Source organism: Balaenoptera borealis, assembly GCF_965194805.1.
Source record: "Balaenoptera borealis genome assembly, chromosome: 3".
NCBI lineage: Eukaryota > Metazoa > Chordata > Mammalia > Artiodactyla > Balaenopteridae > Balaenoptera > Balaenoptera borealis.
Window position 1 is genome coordinate 149,309,743 of NC_138866.1, and position 22,696 is coordinate 149,332,438.

A 22,696-nucleotide genomic window follows, 5' to 3' on the forward strand; every position below is an offset into this window, starting at 1 on the left:
ATCCATTTACAATGCTTGGTGTCAGTTTATTTATCTCTTGTAAAAATAAAATACAGTGTGTGTGAAAAAAAAAAAGCCAAAAGATAACATGTTGGTGAGGATGTGGAGAAAGGGGAACCCTTGTGTACTGTTGGTGCAAATGTAACTTAGTACAGCCACTATGGAAAACAGTATGAAGGTTTTTCAAAAAATAAAAAATAGAACTACCATATGATCTAGCAATCCCTGTTCTGGGTGTATGTCCAAAAGAAATGAAGTCACTATCTCGAAGAGATATCTGCACTCCCATGTTTGTTGTTGAATTATTCACAGTAGCCAAGACATGGAAACAACTTAAGTGTCTGTTGACAGATGAATGGATAAAGAAGATGTGGCTTATTGGGACTTCCTTGGTGGTCCAGTGGCTAAGACTTCGTGCTCTCAAAGGTTCAATCGCTGGTCAGGGAACTAGGTCCCACATGCACAACTGAAGATCCCGCGTGCCACAACTAAGACCCGGCGCAGCCAAATAAATAAATAAATATTAAAAAAAGAAGATGTAGCATATATATATATAATATACATATATTATATTTTATATATGTTCTTTTTTTTTTTTTTTAGCAGAACACAAAATATTAAAACCTAACATATGAGACCAGATAGAAGGGGAATGAACTCCTCTGGTGCTGGTCATTGCCCTCCTGGCTACTCCTCATACCCCCTTTGGCCTGTGAGGTCCCTGTGAGGTTCCTAGAACACTTTGAAATAAAATCTGAAACCACCATTTGGTAGATGGAGAAATGAGGTCTCCAAGCGTTAGAGATGTTTAAGGCCCCACAGCTAGGGGTGTGCAGAGGTGGAAGGTGAAGCCAGGAGCCTGGGGGCCCTAAACGTGTCCTTCCCACCACATCACTCCTCCACATGCAGGCAGGTTGGAGAGCTGGAAGGGCTCTGGTTTCACCTTCTGTTCTAGGAAGGCAAGTGCCAAACTGGGGAGTGACAGAAGGAGCCTGTGTGAACTTACCCTGAACCACTGCCCTAGGTGGAGACACTCAACTCCACGAAGCAGGTTTAAGAACATTCAGGAAACATGTCTTCTTTTCACCTGGCCTTGGCATTGGAGGACATGAGGGGAATTTCCAAACACATTATTTCTGGACAGGCAGGATTCCAGCAGCACACAATGCCAATTGCAATAACCAAGACATTCCAGCAGAGGGCAATATTCACCAACAATCTGAAAGGTGGCCAAGCATCAAAGAAGATTGGAAAGCCAAGCAGCTCCTTTAAAAAATCATTTGTTTTTTCTTAGTATTCCCAGCCCTCTGCAAAGAACATAAAGAAAATATAGCAATACAGATGAATTAAGAATCAATCACAGATTTCTAGGATGTAGCTTTAAAAGCATCAGGTGACCAATTGGCATTCAGTTCTTTATACAATGTGTCTGAAGTCACTTCTAAAGTTTCTTGGGGGACTTCCCTGGTGGTCCAGTGGTTAAGACTCTGCGCTTCCAATGCAGGGGGCACGGGTTCGATCCCTGGTCGGGGAACTGAGATCCAGCGTGCTGCAAGGCATGGCCAAAAAGTGAAAAAAAAAAGTTTATTGGAAAATATGGTTTTAATGAGTAGCCAAAAGTAGACCTTGCACAGAAGGAGTTATGGGTGAGGAGGGAGGGTGACAGGGGCTGGGCTACCTGTCAGGACTATAAAGCTGGTGTTCAGAGATTCAGACGTTTTTCTTGTACCCCACAATTGCCAGGGAGCTGGGACCAAGGTCTCATTTCCCCGTGAGTAAATCCTGGGTGAAAGATGTTGCCCCAGGGCGTCTCAGGCTCCTTTGTAGATGCCCCCCAGGATCTGAGGGGGTGGGAGAAGAGGCTGAGAGCGGTTGCCTGAGCCAGGGGCCAACTCTCCTCTTCCAGGAATGGGATGAGTGACAGACCCTCCCTTTTAGGAACGGTGTTGACCAGTGGTTCTCAACTGGGGGCTATTTTGTTACCCACCCCCACTAGGGGATATTTGGCAATGCTTGGAGATATTTTTAGCTGTCACAATTTTGGGGGTGCTACTGGCATCTCGTGGGTAGAAGCCAGAGAAGCAGCTGAACATCCTACAATGCGCAGGGCAGCCCCCTACAGATAATAAAGAATTATCTGGCCCCAAATGTCAACAGTGCCGAGATTGAGAAACCCTGGTCTGGACTTTAGACCAGGGATTCTCAAAGTGTGGTCCCCAGTCCAGGTGCATCAGCGTCACCTGTTACAAGTGTAGATTCTCCGGCCATGCCTCGACCTACTAAATGAGAAGCTCCGAGAGCCACCTGTGCTTCAATGAGCCTTTAAGATGATGTAATGCATGTCCACTTTGAGAACCACTTGCCCAGGGACGATACAGCTTGAGATTTAGGAGTCTAAGGGTGCTTTTAAGATATGAATGTGCTTGGGACTTCCCTGGCAGTCCAGTGGTTGAGACTTCACCTTCTAATGCAGGGGGTGAGGGTTCGATCCTTGGTCAGGGAGCTAAGATCCCACATGCCTCGTGGCCAAAAAAACCAAAGCATAAAAGAGAAGCAATATTGTAACAAATTCAATAAAGACTTTAAAAATGGTCCACATCAAAAAATCTTTAAAAAAAAGAAAGATACGAATGTGCTTATAATCACCGTGGAATTGCTAAAATGCAGATTCTGATTTAGTTGTATGAGAATTTGCATTTCTTACAAGCTCCAGGTGATGCTGATGTGGCTGGCTGAGGCCTACACTTTGAGAAGCAAGGATCTAGGATATTGCTTCCAAAACCTGCCAGATCATAAGGTAGACCTGAAATGTGCGTCGAAACTTCAGATTCCCAGGATCCCCCTGAGGCCCACTCTCTAAGCCATCTCCAGAGAAGGGGCCTATGAATCTGTATTTTTAGGAAGCGCCTCAGAAAATTCTCACGATCAAGCAGGGGAAAACACTGACTTCTGATGGCAGATTCAGGAGTTATCGATTAATGACATCATCTCTGAGTCCTCTTTGTCTGTATACTGGAAGTTCTCAACCAGGCTGAGGAGAAGCATCTGGGGAGCTTTGAAACTCCCCCTGCAAAGGCCACAAAGCAGGTTGATTACATCAGAACCTCGGAGGATGGGACCTAGGAAGTGGTAATTTTAAAAGATGCCCAGGTGACTCCAACGTGCAACTACATTTAAGAATCAGTGACCTTAGAAAACAGTCCCGCAGTTCCTCAGAAAGTTAAACATATAGTTACCATATGACCCAACAATTCCACTCCTAGGTACATACCCAAGTGAATTGAAAACGTATGTCTACACAAAAATTTGTATATGAATGTTCAGAGCAGCATTATTCAAAATAGCCAAAAAGTGGAAACAATCCAAATGTCCACTAAGTGGAAAAACAAATTAAAATTGTTGTGGTATAGCCATACAATGGAATATTATTTAGCCATAGGAAGGAACGATATGTTACAACATGGATGAACTTTGAAAACATTACATTAAGTGAAAGAAGCCAGATACAAAAGACTATATATTTTATGATTCCATTTATATGATATACCCAGAATAAGCAAATCCATAGAGGTAGAAAGTAGATCAGTGGCTTCCAGGGGCCGGTGTGAAGGGGGAATGGAGAGTGATTGTTAATGGGTACAGGGTTGTATTTTGGGGTTATGAAAATGTTTTGGAACTAGATAGAGGTCATGGTTGCACAACACTGTAAATGTACTAAATGCTGCTGAATTGTATACTTTAAAATAGCTAAAATGGTAAATTTTACGTTATGTGAATTTTATCTCAATTAAAAAAAGAAAAAAAAAAAGAAACAGTGACCTATACAATTTCCTAATAGAGTCTAAGAAATCAGGGAAAATCTGGATGTGAGTGGATTAGCTCATTCAGAATAAACCTTAAGATCGGCCATATTTATGCCCCCATGGTCTTTGACCCTCTGCTAGAGGAGGGAGAAAAGGGTTTTTGAAAGCTTGATTGGAGGAGTGAATATTATCAGATCCCTAGGATAAAGGGCAAAGAAGCTAGTTTTCATCTGTCAGTTGAAGTTGTATTGACTTGAAAGTTTGCTCTCAGAATCTGGGAGGCTCGTGTTCTTTTAGTGTTCAAAGGCTGATGGAGAAAGTGATTGCTGAGATGAATTTTCTTAAAATGTGGGCGTTATTTAATGTGAATATAAACAGAAGGATGACCCACAAGGCTGAAGGTTTAGGGACGTGCAGGCAATTGACAGTTAAGTTACATTTATGCAGCCACACACCTGGGCGTGGAGACAGAGTGCCCAACCTTGAGGAGGGGAGGTCACGGGGAAGTCATGACCCCATTCCCTCAGTTAGGTGGGCCTCGCAGGAAGGGATGCTAGTGAGAGAAGTTGAAGATAGAGAGACCTCTCTTCTGGAAATTCAGCTTGTATCATTTTTAAATTTTTTGGTTTATTATCAGTCTTCCTTGCTGGGCTTTAAATTCCCCAAGAGCAGGGACCACGTCTATTACATTTACCACTGTGCGTTCAGCATGCTTGGCACACGGTAGAGGGTTCTCTGTTGATTGACAGCCAGAGGTCACAAGTAAAGCCCCTTGGTGAGGGGTGAATGCTGACAGTAGACCTGCCAAAGGAGGGGCTGGGGTGGGGGAGGGCAAGTCTGTGGGTAAACCTGACAGCACATGGGTGCCAAGAACTGGCTCGCTTCACTCAACACTGAGAGGGAGAGACAGCGAGGTCACCAGGGGCTTTCAGGAAGTGATGACACCCGAGCTGAGTCTCAAAGGAGGACCAAGGGTTAGTGGGTCAGAGACTGGAAAGGCGATTCCTGCAGAGCAAGCAGCATATGCAGGGCCTTTGGGGCCTGACTAGCCCCAGGATTGTGGGCCCACTGCAGGGGGTCAGCCTGGCTAAGGCCTGGCTGGACCGGAAGTCCCTGGAGGGGGTGACACCATCAGACCTTGGGCTGCTGTCTGGAGGTTGGATTTGAGAGAGAAATAAAAATAGGAGGCTGCTGAAATACTCTCAGAGAACGGAGTGGAGGGTTGCCTTGATGAACTGACATCGATGATGAGCAGGAAAGAGGGGAAGGATGTGAGAGCGTTTTCGTAGGTAGAGTTGTTTGGATTTGGTGACTGAGTGCTGTTGTTGGGAGTGAGATGAAAGGAGAAGTCTAGGATAGGGATGATGATGGTGACGAAGACGATGCTTACGGCTAATGTTTGTTGAGGGTGTACGTGCCAGGCACTGTGCTAAGGGTTTCATATACACCATGTCATTTGGGTCTCATAATGAGCTATTGAAGCTCATGAGTATATTTTTATACTCATTATACAGATGAGGAAACTGAGACCCAGGGAAGCTGTTACTTGGCCAAGGTCACCAGGTTAGTATGTGGAACAGCCAAGGACAGTCAGACCTAAAGAGCTATGCTCTTAACCATACTCAGTACCGCCCCAGGGTTTTAGTTTGGGTTGGCCAGGTGATGGCGCCACTCCCTCAAGCCGAGGAAACGGAAGGAGAAAAATGTTTGATTGGTGGGGAAACGACAAACTGAGTTGAGGACAAGCTGAACTGGAGATGCTGTGGGTTATTCCATGATAACCAACAGTGAAGAGGGCAGCTCTGGAGGGATCCTGCTGGGGCTGCAAGTCACAGGGATGAATAAGACAACCAAAAGCATGAGCATGAGGAGAGAAAAAGGCCAGGGAGGGACCAGGGTGCACCAATGAACCAAATGTGTCCTTTGGATATGGCCATCCGGGAGCAAGAAGAGTGCAGCCATAGGACAGAGGCAAAATCTACTATTCTAAGGAAACTGGATGCACAAGGAGGAGGAAAGAAGAGTCACCAGAAGAGATCGGGGGAGGGGGGGGGGACAGAGAGCTATTTTTTCTTTCTTTTAATCCTTAAGATGAGAGAGATTTGCAAATGTTACAGGCTAGAGAGACGGAACCATTAGAAAGACGAATTTGATAATGAATGGGAGAGGAGAGAAGTGATGGAACGACAACCTTGAGGCAGCTGGAGGGATGAGGTGAGAGCATCAGTCTTCAAAAAGAAAATGAACACTTCTTTTGAGTCTAGAGAAAAACATAGGTTTGAATGTACCTTGAACAGGACCCAGGGGCTTTAGAAAGGTAAGATTTGGCCAACTGCTCCAGCTATCTTGCTCTACATCCGCTGCCACGTTTGCACAGAGGCCACACTTCCCATGGGTTGCTCGCAGTCAAGACGGAGCATGGCAGGGAAACGATTCCCAGGGAACCCATTCCCGGGAGATGGGGGACTGCTCGGATGGTTCATCTGGACACAGGGACTCCCCAAAGGCCGTGCTGAGCCTTCCTCAGGTACATGGCAGTCTCAAGATACTTTCACCCAATCTTCCCTCCTTCCTTTCTTCACTTGGGGTCGGCCCTGCATTGCATCTGCCGGCTCCTCCAGCTTTCCCCAGCTCCCTATTTTCTCTCAAGAGTGTCTCTTAATACCATCCTTGTACATTTAGTCCTACTGGCATCTGCTTCTTAGAGGACCCAGACTAACATAGCCACCCAGGCACACATGGATAAAATCAGAAAGGTTGAGTTAGGGAGACTCGGATCCCTCAGTGGGAGGTGATGAGCCCAAGGAGGCTGTGACGGGTCTGCGTGTGATGGCAAAATGGGTGGTGGGAGTGCAGGGGGGATCCTGGTCCCCTTCTCACAGAGGCTTGCAGCTCACTGCTATCTGCCAGGCACAAGATAGATTCTCAGGAGGTCCAGGCAGATGTGACCGCATGAGGACGGGTATGAATACAGACAAATGGATGGGGGTTGGTGGGCACCGGGGGAGAAGCTGAAGGGGTTCCCACCTAATTCGCGGAGAGCAGGAAGTGAGGTCAGCTCTGTGAATATGACTGGTCCATGGAGTGGGACCTTGCAAACTGGAGGTTTGGAACAGCTGCTATGGTGAGAGGGAGGGAGAGACGGCTGACAAAGACTGTAATGAAAAGAGAATGGAGAAGCGGCAGGGGCAGGAAAATGTTTTAGGGCCTTGTAGGCCTTGGGAGGGTCTCTGGATTTTACACTAACTGCTAAAGGGAAACCTTGGATGGTTTCGAGCTGGGGCACTACAGGACCGGAGCTATAACTTAGAAGGACATTCTGGCTACTGTAGGAGATGAGAATGGATGCAGCAGACCAGTGAGGAGGTTACAGCAGTCATCCAGGCAAGAGATGACACAGCCCGGAGTAGGGCGGGAGCAGTGCAGATGCTGGTAGCTAAGAAAGTTCCCCTCTGATGACTCCTATTCTCCCACTGAAATAAGAAGCAGGGACACTGGCATCACCTGAGAGGGGGGCTGGATGGGTAGGTGGGATCGTGCTTTTATCTATATGTTGGAAGAGTAGAAGAAAGAGGCAAAGTTGTTAAAAGATAAGTAATAAAAACTTACTTTCATGTATAAAATAGATAACTAATGAGTACCTACTGTCTAGCACAAGCAACTCTACTCAATGCTCTGTGGTGACCTAAATGGGAAGGAAATCCAAAAAAGAGGGGATATATGTATACGTATAGCTGACTCACTTTGCTGTACAGCAGAAACTAATACAGCATTGTAGACCAAATATACTCCAATAAAAATTTTAAAAAATAAATTAAGGGGCTTCCCTGGTGGCGCAGTGGTTGAGAATCTGCCTGCCAATGCAGGGGACATGGGTTCGAGCCCTGGTCTGGGAAGATCCCACATGCCGCGGAGCAACTAGGCCCGTGAGCCACAATTACTGAGCCAGCGCATCTGGAGCCCGTGCTCCGCAACAAGAGAGGCCGCGATAGTGAGAGGCCCGCGCACCGCTATGAAGAGTGGCCCCCACTTGCCGCAACTAGAGGAAGCCCTCGCACAGAAACGAAGACCCAACACAGCCATAAATAAATACACAAATAAAAATTAAAAAAAACAAAAAAACCCCCCAAAACCCCCCAAAACTATAAAAAAAATAAATAAATAAAATAAATTAAAAAAACCCTGCGTATTTAAGAAAGAAAGAAGAGGCTTAAATCTTTCATTGCATTCCATTTTGAGCATTGGCCATAAGACTTATCTTTGATAGCATAGATTTTTTAAAAATCCCTGTATTTTCCTTGATAAGTGATACCTAGCCCCTCCTCCCAGTGAAGTAACCACTTAATTTCTTTGCAACTCATGAACCGCTGCAGTTCCTGTTAGGATGGGGCAGTAGTTACTGATTCCTGTCCACCAGACCAGACCTCCCTGGGTGGTTAGAGCTGTAAAATTCATAAGTGTGTGTGTGTGTGTGTGTGTGTGTGTGTGTGTATGATGATCACATGCACTCACACAACACACAGTATGTATGACAAAACTGCTTTGACAAATGTTTGCCTTTTTAAACAAAAAGTGTGTCATATATTTTTATTAAATCATAGAAAACTCATTTGTATACAAATTTTTCCACTTTGGGGACAATGGAATATTAAACAGCTGGGTAACAAAACAGTTGAAACATACATCTCATTTTAAGCAGAGACAAATTTTAAGTTGTCACATTTATTTTTTAAAAAAATGTTGAAATAATCAGTAACACGTTATTGGCTTTTTTCACCTTTGGGTCAGAGGAATAGTATCTCTTATAAAGCCCCAATTCTCCTTAAGGATGCTTTTCATTACTCAAACCAACCATGAGTTTAAAAAGGTGATTAACTTGAAGTTTTAATACAAAATCAATTTCTTTTTCCCAACCATGGACTTTTAGGGTATTGTAAATGCCAAATTTCAGGAGAGGGTCTCCTTTCACAGGACCTATTACGCTTCTTTTCTACAACAGCAAATGTGTATAATGGTACAGAATATATTTCAGAATAAGTTAAATATTAAGACATACAGTATGGCAATAATGTCCTACTTTTCTTTCTACCATGTAAATTCAAATGTTCATCCTAACCTTACACATTTATAAAAGGGTGAAGACTGAGGGATCCAGTGATAATGAAAATGCACAACCATCAGGACCACATTCTCTAAACACTTTGGCTGAATATATACAAATGGTCCTGCCAGAGTCACGCCTGCGTTTGTTCCACAGGGGATCTAAATGAACAGACGCCGAAGGTCACCAAACAAAAATGGGCAGTGGTTTTGCAGTTTAGGTTGTCACTTGTTCTGCTTTTGAGCAGAGACCCAGTGGTCACACTGTGACATGTCTGCACTCACCACAAACACTCACATAACATAAACACAAATTAAATATTAGCAAACTTATTTTAAATTAAATTGAAGACCGCTATTTTTAAGTGCATGAAGTATTTCCCCCTAGCTTCTTAACGCGTGTTACAGAGCGAGAACTAACATCCTGGGTAACATCCGTGTTCCTACGTATTAGAGGCCAGCCCGCGTCCTGTGAGAACTCCCTGGAGTAACACATGAGACCTTCAGGGGGAAGAAAAAGCAATTCTCCAATCTACACGGAGGGATAGTCTCAAAGAGTCATTTTCCCAAACTCCAGTTTGGATTTCAGACTCATTAAAGCAGGAACTCAAAAATGTGATCTTTGGGAGTGGCTCCCAAAGATGGGAGTGTCACCTGTGGTGACAGTCTGTGTCCCAGGACACTCGACTGACTCTTAATACTACAAGCCTCACTTCAAGCTGCCCCCAGGTCCTGGGCCCCTGCTGTCAACCTGCAGACCTGGAGCTCTCCCAGGGAATGTGTAAACAAATCTGGGGAAAACCACATCTCTGCAAGTTTTTGTTATGTCAGTGGTAAACCTCCTGGGCTAAGAAAAATAATAGGAAATGCCACCCCAGTGACAACTTCTCACAAGGCTTGTCTTCTGCTCATCCTGCTGTAGAAGACTATGAAGTCAACTCAAATATTCTTTGCCTCACTTGCCCCAAATGGTAACTAAACAGAGTTAGAAACTTTTCTTTGGACTACCTTATTCCTGAATTACGACAAATGCTTATCTGAGCAAACGTGGTCCACTACCTTGTTACTGGAGGTGACTTGGAGAGGAGGCTAGGCTTTTGTGCAGGTTGGGATTCTGGCTGTGTCTGTTTCGACTTCGAACAGACGAGAACATGGTGTTGCAGCCCGGGACTTTGCACTTGTGGAGCTGGCGGAGGTGCACAGTTTTGTAGTGAGCCCTGAAGGTCCCTTTATTACTGTACGTCTTTTGGCAGAGGTGACATGTTATGGGCAGCCCAGACGGCAGGCTGGCAAGGCTCTGGTCGGCCTTCTCCATCAGGACGCAGATGGGATAGTCATCCTCCCCGGGGACCAGGCTCGCCCCTTCACAGTTGCCATCGCTGTCCTCCATGAGCACGGTGCCTTCCTCACTTGCCCCGTCTGAGTCCCAGGAGGAATGGCTGCTACTCTCCGATTTCATGCTCGAGGTAGTACTCAAATCCAGGATGGTGCCCTCGCTTGGCGGACCGGAGGTGTAGCTCTCCAGGCCGGCGCTGTGGACTTGGGCTACTGGGTAAACCAGGCTGCCCATCCGACTCGTTCCCTTGAAGATGACAGATGTCGGGGAGGCTTGCTGTGTGAAAGCCACATCCTGATAGGCCTCCTTAGCCATATCTTTCAACAAGTAAGCTGCACGGAAATGGTCTTCATTGCTCTCCAACACTTCTTGAGTCAACACTTTTTGGTGGAGGTTTAAGTTTGAACTGTGTCTACGAGAGTGAAAAGATGGTTAGCAATGGGTTGGGCTGTTGTTTCTGCTGTGTTAAAGACAGCCTTCATTCTGAGTAGAGACACTAGGCAGATACCAGGAAAGCTTGTGGCATGAGAGAAGTGATACAGTGCGTGTGTGGTGGACACTGCCCACTGCCGTTCACCACTTGTCACAAGTTAGCATTTGACTAGATAGGTCAACAGAATATGTAGTTCTCTTCAATTTCCACAATCTGATTGACACGTAAGTTCTTGTACCTCATCTTTAGAGAATGGCTAGACTACTTCAGTTAGGCCAGTTCAACTGGGACACTGGAACCAGGACATCCCAGAAGAAAACTGGTCACAAACAATAAGGAACTAAGCAGAGGACTTTATTTCAATGAAACCAGGAAATATTATCTTCTAGAGCTGCACTGTCCAGTATGACAGCTACTCATAAGTGTATGAGCACCTGAAAGGTGGCTAGTGTCATATATTGAAATGATAATATTTTGGATGGGCTGAGTGAAATAAAATATGTTACTAACACTTACTTCACTTGTTTCTTTTTACTTTTTTAATGTGGCTACCAGAAAATTTAAAATTTCCTATGTGGCTTGCATGGTGGTCTAGAGCATTTGCATACACACCCCCACGCAAGTTCTACAGGTGTGAAAATCTGATTGGCTAGAAATTGTATGCGTGTGCATGAGTGTGTGGGGGGTGTGTGCACATGTGCGTGTGCTAAATTTAGTTCGTATTTGCAACATTTCACTATATAGCAGACAGAAAACTTGCAAAGGCAGCACTGTGAGCACACTGCCAATCATCTACCCAATGATTACTCCTAAAGGACAGATAATGAGTATCCATTATGACACATGCCTTTTACTCATAAGGTATCATTTGATGTAACTTGTCAATCAATGTCGGCCTTGCTCGGAGATCCCCTAACTATTGATGAGCAAAAACACCCCTTACCAGAGGGTACAATCTTAAAGGTGATTGGAGAATTATTCCAAACAGGGAAAATACCTCCCCCAACACAGATCAGAATGCATGCCAGGGTCAAATTGGGAAAAACACCCTCACCTAAATAACAAGGAATCAAATTCTCTCTTCTAAATCTCCAAAGACATATGGGAGGGGTGTTACTCATAAAATGTATCAAATTTATTTCTGAACTTCTTTTTAATCCTCTTATACATTCTTTTCTTGGGACATAATCAGAATTATACTCCCAGATCACCCACTTTGCAAGCAGCTCTTCTCAACTGCAACTCTGCCCTGTGATTATGTCAGCACCCTGCGTTGAAGGGGCAGGTATGTCTCAGCAGAAAACCAGATATTAGATTGACATACAGGTTCCAGTATACACAAGTTGTCAAAAAAAAGTCTGACAAACACATTTACTGGAACACCTTGCACAGAAAGGTCCCTGATGCAACAAAGCAAACCTCTGGGCCCTTTGCTCAACTCCTGAGGATCCCATGAACACCAAGAGCTAACATGTGGGCAGCCCTCTCTCCTCCTTAACCATCCTCAGATGCATCCTTAGATGCACTTCCCAAGGTGCCATGTACCCTGAGACCAGTGAGTACCACAGCTGCAAAAACCCTGTGGACCACGTGCCAGGCTTTCTGCTTCCAGGACTAATGCTGTGCCTACTGCCCAGGTCTGCATTTCTTCCCTCCAACCTCTACACCTCCCCCTCCAACCTCTACACCTCCCCCTCCAACTCTTCCCTCCCGTTTTTAACTATTTAGATTAGCTGAGACCAGTGGTTTTCAAATTGCGGCCTGGGTACCCCTAGTGGTCCCTGAGATCCTTTCAGGATGTCCCTCAAGTCAGACTCCTTTCATGATGATACTAAGACATTATTTTCCCTTTTCAGGCTCATTCTCTCACTAGTGTAGAGTGGAGTTTTCCAGAGGCTACGTGACATGTGATATTGCAACAGATTGAATGCAGAAGCTGGTATGAGAACCCAGTCGCCTTCTACCGGACCAGACATTAAAGATATTTGCAAAATGTACAACAAAGCCACTTCTCACTAAGTTTTTGATCCAGAAAATGTAGTTATTTTTTCATAAAAATGTAATGGTATCATATAATAGGTTTATTAAGTGATGTGATACATATTTTTTCAATTTTAATTTCTAATACAGTAAATATTGATAGATAGAAACCCAAATAGACAAAAGTTCTTGAGGGTCTTGAGGTTTTAAGAATTTGTAAAGGGGCTGTGAGACCAAAACTTCTGCGAGCTGCTGGATTAGACAGAACTCCTCTGGGAAACCATCCCTAACTTCTCAGAGTTTGGTTAGGCGCCCTCCCACGTGCCCGTAATATAATACCCCCGCTTCTAGCAACCACCACCTTCAGCTGTAATCACCTGCTTACTGCTCTGTCTTCCCCACTGGCCTTCTTGGGCAGGGACTGTGTCTAGAGCACCTAACACAGAAGGTTATTGACTATTTGTTGGCTAAATAAGTATCCACAGTGCTGTCCTCGTCCCTTGGTGATGGGTCCTAGGAACTGCTGTTGGCAGTAGCAGTGGCTTGAAGGGAGGAAGTCAGTTATCCTTACAGCCATGCAATTCTTATCCCTGACTCAGAAAAATGGTGGTGGGCCCGGGACTGCTCACAAAGTCCTGTTTAAAATGGTATCATTTAAATCACAGATTCTAGGGAATATGCAGTCCAAGTTCTAGACTACTAGAATTAGTGGTTTACATTTAGAACGAAAGATGTTTTCCTGTGGTGGGGCAGGAGCATCACAAATAGGTCCCAAAATAAGAAAATATTAAATATATGAAAAATAAATATAAATAGTATCTTAAATTCAATATGCCTTCTAATTTAGTAGACAATGTAGGTCAGAACAGTATCATAAATATCAAGGATAACCTGACCGATACGACTATCTCTTCTTTATAATGACAGCTTATTCATGAATGAACACCCCTCTTGGAGGGTAGAGGAGGGGCACTGGCTCACTAATTCGGGTATCTTGGTGGTTTGGTGCAACATCCAGCAACAGAAACAGGAATTTTAACTAATATCACCCCTGCCCTATCCTCTCTGCTCAAGACAATGTGTGTGTTCTTAGGAGCCCTGTCCAGGAATGTGTGTGGGAGTCTATACATTTTCACCCTCTTAATAAATTAGGTGCTACAACTTGGACTGAGGCAATGGTGGTGCTGAGCTGTTAGAAGTCAAGCTTGTTCGAGCGAATGTAACATTTTAACATTCTGTGAACCATTTAGCATCCATAATGCTGCATTTCATCAGAGAGCTGGTTCTCTCCTTAAAGCCTCCTGGGGTCATCTTTTGGTAAGCTTCCTCTTCCCTTTATAGGCTGGGGAGGAAGGCGACCTGAAGAGTGGTTATGCGACTCAAGTTCATTAAGAAAAGCACAAGTAAGATAGTAACGTCAGTGCTGTGTCCCCAGAGTGATGAGAGATACTCTATACCCGGGCACTCTGTACAAACAGTCTGACTCTGTGTGGTGAGGTCATGAAAACCCGGCACTGAAAGTCTTCTCATCTTTGAACCACACATCACAGACACTGAAATAACCTGTTAATTGCCTTTACTCTTTGATATCTTAGTATTTCAAAAATCTTCAATCAGGCAGTTATTCTTCCTTTCAAAAATAGTGGTTAAATAGAAATTGGAGAAAACGTTTCATTCTGTGGACTTCATAGTGTGAAATGAAAATCAGACAAGTTTTGGGGAGCTACAATCCTAACTTTCAAAGCTCCCCCGCTTCCTCCCCCTCTAATGTGTGAACTAGTTCATGATGCCTTATCCCAAACCCTTGGGGCCAGATGTTTCTGAATCCAGAATTTCTCAGGCTTTAAAAAGGCAGAATGATGCATATACTGTCATATCATGGCAATGTCCCCATAATAAATCCATTAACATTTCTGTATGGAATATGTATTAAAAAAATCCACACAAAGGGAGATTTAAAAAGATTAAAATAGCCTCACATCATTTCAGGTCAGGTTTTGTGGCTAAATGAGTTTAAATTCTGGAATTGAAAATCCAGGAAATCTGGATCTATAGAACACTGTTTCTCAATCTGTGGTCCCTGGAATAGCATCAGTGTCCCCTGGGAACTTAGCAATGCAAACTCTCACATCTCGTCCCAGACCAACTGAAGCAGAAGTTCTAGGGGGAGGGCTCAGAAGTCTGTTTTAACAACCCTCCACGTGACTCAGATGCATGCTAAAGTTTAAGAACCACTGCCTTGGAAGAAATGATTGCCACCAGACGTCTTACCTGTCTCTGCTCCTGCGGGAAGGGAATGTGGCCTTACAGCCCTCCATTGTGCACGTGTGCGTTTCTTTGGCATGCATGTTCTTGTGATGCATTTTCACACCGCAAGCGTTTTTAAAGGTCTTCTTGCAGATGTCACACTGGAAGCGATTTTCCTCCTTCGGCCTCGCTAATGCGTGCTGACCTGAGTGCTCCAGCTCTTTGGAATCTTCAAAACAAGGAAAAGCCATCCCCCGGCTGGACAAAGCACTGAGGAGGCCCCCAGCCAGCAGGCGCTGCTGCAGTTTGACGAAGTCAGGAAAAGGGACACAGGGCTCCAGCCCGGGGGTGAGATGAGGTTCACGGCCACCATCCTCCCCGTCCCGTGGCACCATGGTCAGCACTGACTTCTGCTCAGTCTCCCTCTCTGAGTTGTATGTGGCCTGCTCGGGGGTTTGGCGGATGGCTCCGCTGGACTCGATTGCCGGTTTGAGATGGCAGGGCCTCTCTCCTTCAGGACCAGACTTCCCTAAGCTTCCCAATGGGGCTCTGTCTGACCGGGGGCTGCAGCCCTCCAGCTCATCTTCACTGACCACCTGCAGGGGCATGTCTTCATCTGAGCTGAGAGTGTGCCTCTTCTCATCCGCTATCTCCACAGCCTCCTTCTCTATTTTGATGGGCATACTGGACTTCCGCGATTTCTTCTTGGGCAGGGCATCAAATGGCATTTCGTTGGAAACCAGTTGTTCCGGGATTGAAGAGGACAGCAGAGGGAGGGAAGGTAGCATCCCAGGTGTGTTTGCTAGCTCAGCCGGGGTGGCCGGACTGCGGTAGAAAGGAAGGACCGGCTGGACTGTCTTCAGGTTGGGAAAAAGCACTCCGTTTTGGCCGATGCTTGGGAAGGTTGGCTGGCTCCTGGAATCCTCCCCTGAACCAGTGTAGCCAGGGAGAGGCCGACAGTCTGGAGAAGTCACCCTGAAACCCGGGCGCTTATAGCTCTCAGAGGCAGCCAGGTTCAGGCTGTTCCTCAGGTCTTTGTCCCTGTTGTTTCTGTTCATTGGCATGTGCAGCCGGGGGTTGGGGTTGGCGCTGTGGCGGTTCCGGCTCCTCAGGGAGCTGAACACCATGTTACAGCCTTCGATGGTGCACTTATGCTTGATCTTCAGGTGGACAGCGTTGTAGTGGATCTTGAGGGTGCCTTTGTCGTAGAAGGTCTTCTCACACGCTGTGCAGAACACCCGGCCCTTCTTTGTGCCGAGGCTGTTCCTCTCGGACTTCACTTTGCCCTCTGGGGACAACTGTGTCCTTTCGAGCTTTGTGATGATGTTGTATGAGCTGGAGTCACTTAAATGGGCGCTGTCTTCCTTTTTAGTAACAGGACCTGGACAGTTTAGACACTGCTCTTTTTCAACCTGAAATGGGGTGGAACTGGAAGTTAAGAAGCTGCTGTTGGGGAAGGGTCTGTGGATTTCCTGTTTGGGGTCCTGACTTTGGTCCTGACCCTGCTCCAGCACATATGGTTCCGGCACTGACCCTATCAGTGCAGGAGGCACAGGGTTGAAGAACTGGAAGGGCAGCATGAAGGTCATGTTGTTTATGAGGTTCTCAAAGGGGTGTATACTGCCGGGGTTTCCTTTGTCTACAGAAGGGGGGAGGCTGCCACTCCGGTGGCTGCAGCTCTCGATGAAAGCCCTGATATCTACGTTCGCCGTGGAGGGCGGGATGATGATGGACTGCTCTTCCTTCTCTTGAATTGCCATGAGCTCAACGATAGACTTGGTCTCTCCAAAACGAAGGAACTGCTGCAAGGTGGCCACCTCTTCCTCACTGGTCATGATGCTCCAGTGATCCAACACCTTTCCTGATGCATCCTAAACCCAAACCAAAATTAAAACGGGCAATTAATTTACTATTCCTTACCCTTTTCTCTAAGAAAGGAACCATGTATGTGGTCAGGGCCTCCACCAGCACCACAGGGCACTTTTGTACATATTAGAAAAAGACACCCCTGTGAGCACAAGGCTTGGTGAGTTCAGCCCTCGCTCACCCCACTGTCCTAGGACAGAAACTCTGTGCAGAAAATAAACTGCACAAATGTAAGCAGTGGTCCAGAAGAGAGAAATAAAATTATATCACTTAAGCCTAAGGAGAAGTTTGGTGATTATTTTCCATCTTATTTCAAACCAATTGGTTGTCTTGCATCAGGCATAATTTTCCTCCACTAAAATTAAAATATGTATCATTTGAACAATAGTAACTTCTTTATCTAAAGAGTATAGATGAGGCAATCAGGCCTAGATATAGTTCAAGTATTTATTTGCTGCAAGTTTAATAATCTTTCCCAAGCAACTAACATTGAAAAACAAATGAACCTGTATTGATCTATTGCCTATGTTCACAAAGCAGAGCTGTAATTACACTAGAGTGTTGGAGATCTTTCAAACTCTAGCAAGGCCTAACTTTTCCCAAAACTACAATAAATATTTTATCACAGAACATGTATTTGATGGCCTACTGAGATTTTTCACAGTGCATGTAAGAGTTTTGAAGATGATGAGGAATGTAACATCATAAATTTTTCATGCACTAGAGGTTCAAGGTAATTGATTCCATATTTTTAATCCTAACACTAGAAAGCAAGATTATTAGGATCATTAAATATTGATCTATGTCATAATGTAAGATCATAATGCTGCTCTACATAAAAGGTGGTTTCTAGCCTGCTGGGGGTCCTGCACTCGAGGTGAGCAAACATGTTTCCAGAGGAAGACTGGAGGCATTGTCAGAGTTCGAAAGAAGTGGGTTCAAATTCTCAGTCTGCTGCATACAAGTTGAGTGACTTCAGCAAGATTTAGAAGCACTCAGTCTCTGGTTTTCTAACTGGAAAATGGGGATAATCTACCTACCTTGTGAGATTACTGGATGAGGGTCTAAGTCAATAAATGGTTGTTATTAGTGTTTGTTTCAGGGTTATGGTCCAGCTGAGTTAGACTGAAGTGTATGTTAATCTTGGAAATAACATTCATCCGCCCATTTCGTTGAAATTTTTATCAAAGTTAGCTGACATTTTCTAGCGTAGTAACAAGGAAGAAAATGCTGTAGCTGTTTCATATGTCAGAGAAATGATATAATTCACACCAGGGAATACGTTCTTTGCTGTCGAAACACCCTGATAGCCTCTCTGGATAGGAAGCATAAGGCCTACCCCCCACAGTATGGTACAGAAAGAGAGGTAAAACTACTCTGCAAAGGAAAGAGATGAGAGAAGGGACGAAAGGCATGGAATGATGGAGAGACGTAGAGAAAATGCGAGGAGGCCAAAAGGAACTGGGGAGGCAGAGAGAGAATGAGCCAGAGCATGCACACAGAAATATCACAAGGTGATGGAGCCTGGGAAGGAAAATTAGCAGTAGGATGGATGGCAGAGGGCTTTAAAGAACAGGAAGGTGTGGCATGAAATTGTAACTGTTTGCTGTGCCCTTCTGCAATGTAAGTTCCCTTCCTCAACCCCAAACTCTCAGTAAAATCTGAAACATGATGTCTTGTGTCAGTAAATAGTTTGAGGATAATAAAAGAAATGGAGGCAGCACCAAGGAAGGGGCAAATGGCTGACTGTGGAAGAGCTGGCTGAGTGAAACCCAAATCAGAGAATATGTAATGCTCCCGCATCCTGAAGTCTCACAGATACCTTGAGGAAAGGCACGGATTTCACCCAGAACACTGAGGTAGGGTTTAAGCCATTAGAAATAACTATGAAAGGGAAGGATGACTACCAATGGCTGTAGCACTGTAGGCAACTGGGTTACATCAGTTCCATGGACACGAGCTTCGGAAGACATTCTAGGAGAACAGTGCCCATGGTCCCCATACCTGCAGCACGTATCCACGGATGTAATCCTGGAGGGTCCAGTCCAAGGCACGGAGGATCTGGAGGACCTCATCTTGCTTCAACACACTGAAGAGCCGGTCCAGTAGGATTTTCAGGCGAACAGGGATGGCCTGGGTCCCATACAGCATGAGGCTGCTAATATCAAACACCACGTTGGACTGGACAATCTCCACCTGGCTTGTTGGATACACGGGGGGAATCCTTAGCTTACTTAGAGCTGAAAAAGTGAATTGAAGAAATATCGTTTTTCAAGATTCTACTTTTAAGAGAAACACTGCACAGAAGTAGGTTAGCGCTAACTCTCAGTTATTTGTTCCAGTAGAAAAACCACAAATACGCAAACAATTAATAATCTTAATAGCTATCTGGCTCCAAGTTATTCTCAGGAACTTCTAAAATAAAATGGACTAGCCTGAGAGGCTTCTTTTCTCCCTTTCCTGTGGCATGCCTAAGGAGTAAAACAGCCGCAAGTAGGGACCGTGCACAGAAAACGGGTAAAAACGAAGGCGGCAGGTGCATAATCAAGAAGATGGAAAACCAGGAAGCATGGGGTCTGGGGAAGAACCTGGACTTGGAAATCCAACAGATCTGGGTTTGAGCCCTGGTCTGCCACTATCTAGTTGTTGGGCTGGGCAAGTTAAGCCACTGAACTCCATGCTGTCCAATGCAACAGTCATCAGTCACATATGGCTATTCAAATTTAGATTTAAATTAATTAACATTAAATAAAACTAAAAATTCAGTTCACCAGTTGCGCTAGTCACATTTCAAGTACTTTTAGCCACATGTGGCTAGTGTAGGGCTGTCAGGTATAGCAAATAAAAATACAAATAAAAATTAAACTTGAATATACATTTCAGATAAAAAATCAATAAGTGGTATACACTTAAACCAAAAATATTCATTGGGATATACTTAGGCTAAAAAATTATGTATAGTTTAACCGAAATTCAAATTCAACTGAGCATTCTGTTTCCATCTAGCAACCCTGGGTTAGAGGCTACTATATTAGACAGCACAGAACATTTCTACTCTTGCAGAACAACAGCCCTGAAGCACCATTTTCTACATCTTTAGAAGGGGGTTGATAAAGACTTATCATATAGAGTTGTTAAGATTCAAAGAGATAACATATATAAAGCTCTTAGGCTGTTACCTGGCACATAGCAGTAACTTACAAATGTTAGCTGTCATTCTTAGATATTAAATCTGTTCCTGAATAACTGTAAGTTATTTAAAGGGTACACTAAAGGCCAAGAGAGGGGGCAAAATAAAGTTACCGTGGGCCACCCATCCATGTCTGCACTGCTCACACTGACGGTGGTTTATTTTCCCTGGTTTGAAGCTTTGGCAACTACAGTTCAGAGTACAGCCGATGGCCTGCAGAAGAAAACACAGGGATACCTGGCATGTTAGTGTGGCGTGGAACACACATCACATTTACATAACAAAACACACTCCTCCACTGAGCAACGTCCTTTGAGTGATGTGTGCCCACTCTGTGCCAGGCCCAGACTTGTACAGTGTATCCTGGAAACAGGAGAAGCTGGCCCCAGACCTGGAGACGGTGAACATGCTACACAGATATTCTGCATGCGAGAATGGGCTAAAATCCCAGAACTCTTTATAAGAAAGGATTACAGGGCTTCCCTGGTGGTGCAGTCGTTGAGAATCTGCCTGCTAATGCAGGGGACACGGGTTCGAGCCCTGGTCTGGGAAGATCCCACATGCCACGGAGCAACTGGGCCCATGAGCCACAACTACTGAGCCTGCGAATCTGGAGCCTGTGCTCTGCAACAAGAGAGGCCGCGATAGTGAGAGGCCCGCGCACCGCGATGAAGAGTGGCCCCTGCTTGCTGCAACTAGAGAAAGCCCTCGCACAGAAACGAAGACCCAACACAGCCAAAAATAAATAAATAAATAAATAAATTAATTTAGAAAAAAAAAAAGGAAAGGATTACAGGTGGGAAGGAAACATCTTGCTTGTTATTAAGGACACAGAAAGGGTGAAGAAGAGTCACATTCTCACTAAATCTCTAAGTTGACCAGAACAGCAACCCTGAAAGGTATACACGGGCTACCCTGACACAAGTAAATAGGAGAGCAATCAGAACTGACAGTATCACACATGTGTAATTCGTTACCCCCCAAAATGAGGCAGAGGCTGAACATCAAGATAGATTTGAGGACATGCAATGGCTGACCACACTGACAATGATTCCCCGACTCCGCTCACTGGACTGTGTGACTGACAGACGCACACAGGCTGGACAAGCCCTGCATCGATGCCCAGGTGCAGGTCGAAGTGTCGGGTGTGGTGTGGGGGTGTGGAGTGTGCAAACACACAACTGAAATTGAAACTAGAGATGTACGTGACAACAAAGTTCTAGTATTAAGAACAAAGCTTCACATGTATTTTTAAGATGAATTTCTCAAAACGGAATAGAGGCCTGAGGAATGTAATCTATTATTAAAGAGAAAAAGCTCTCACAGGAGCTCTGTCAGTGAGATTCCTGGGAAGCGCCTCTGTGTGGAATCTGTATGATTCAAGAGAGCTTTGACACTGGGGAGTGTCTCTGTGTTTGGAGGGGATGAAAGAGCCCTACGACTATGGGTTTAAACCCTCCATGTGACAATTAAGGGACTATGTGACCTTGGGTGGGGACAGGGAAGGGGAGAATCTGGCCTAGGACACTTTAAGGAGTATATAACTAGTCTTCACTTAAAAATCAGTTGCTGGTGGGATTGTAAAATGGTGCAGCCACTTTGGAAAACAGTCTGGCTGATCCTCACAAACACAGTTACTATATGACCAAGCAACTCTTAGGTATAAGCCCAAGAGAACTGAAGACATATGGCCACGCAAAACTTGTACCCGAACTTTAAAATCAGCATTATTTATATTAGCCCCAAAGTGGAAACAACCTCAATATTGATCAGCTGATGAATGGATAAACAAAATGTGGTATGTCCATACAATGGGATATCACTAGGCAATAAGAAAGAATGAAGTACTGATACCTGCTAAAACATGGGTGAACTCTGAAAATATTATGCTAATGAAAGAAGCCAAGTACAAAAAGTCACAGGTGGAATGATTCCATTTATGTGAAATGTCAAGAACAGGCCAATCCATAGAGGCACAAAGCAGACTAGTGGTTACCGGGGTCGTGGGGAGCAGGTAGGGATGAGGAGTGACTGATAATGGGTGGTAGTGGGGGGAAAGGGTTACCTTTTTTGTTTGTTTTCTTCTTTTATTAAAAATTAATTAATTAATTAATTAATTAATTTTTGGCTGCGTTGGGTCTTTGTTTCTGTGGGTGGGCTTTCTCTAGTTGCGGCCAGCGGGGGCTACTCTTTGTTGCAGTGCGTGGACTTCTCACTGCGGTGGCTTCTCTTGTTGCAGAGCGTGGGCTCTAGGCACATGGGCTTCAGTAGTTGTGGCACGCGGGCTCAGTAGTCGTGGCTCGTGGGCTCTAGAGCGCAGGCTCAGTAGCTGTGGCACACGGGCTTAGTTGCTCCACAGCATGTGGGATCTTCCCGGACCAGGGATTGAACCCGTGTCCCCTGCATTGGCAGGCGGATTCTTAACCACTGCGCCACCAGGGAAGTCCTGTTTTCATCGTTTTTTAAAAACAGCTTTAAGTTGAGATATAGTTCACATATACAATTCACCCATTTAAAGGAGACAATTAAATAATTTTTTAGTATATTCACAGAGTTGTACAACCATCGTCACAATACAATTTTAGAACATTTTCATCATCCCCAAAAGGAACCCTGTGTACAAGTTTATTGCAGACATATGCTTTCATTTCTTTGGGATATACTCCTAGGAGTAGAACTGCTGGATCATATAGTAACTCTATGTTTAACTTTTTGAGAAAATCCCAAACTGTTTTTCAAAG

The 22,696-nt window shown here is 44.8% G+C and overlaps 1 protein-coding gene across 5 annotated transcripts in view; it reads right to left on the reverse strand.

The window, feature by feature from the left end:
* Window positions 1-1,264: 1,264 nt before the first annotated feature.
* BNC1 (basonuclin zinc finger protein 1) overlaps window positions 1,265-22,696 on the reverse strand; it is a 40,304-nt gene continuing 18,872 nt past the window's right edge. For 2 of the 5 annotated variants that reach the window (XM_082388491.1, XM_082388492.1), the window contains exons 2-7: window positions 20,069-20,168; window positions 18,770-19,005; window positions 14,924-16,770; window positions 5,995-10,651; window positions 2,948-3,067; window positions 1,265-1,549 (exon numbers count right to left, since the gene is read on the reverse strand). In XM_082388491.1, coding sequence (XP_082244617.1) covers window positions 9,967-10,651; window positions 14,924-16,770; window positions 18,770-19,005; window positions 20,069-20,168 — 2,868 coding nt within the window. In that variant the 3' untranslated portion in view covers window positions 1,265-1,549; window positions 2,948-3,067; window positions 5,995-9,966. Of the gene's footprint in view, window positions 1,550-2,947; window positions 3,068-5,994; window positions 10,652-14,923; window positions 16,771-18,769; window positions 19,006-20,068; window positions 20,193-22,696 lie in introns of all 5 variants that reach the window. The other 3 variants (XM_082388490.1, XM_082388493.1, XM_082388494.1) reach the window with 3 other exon arrangements.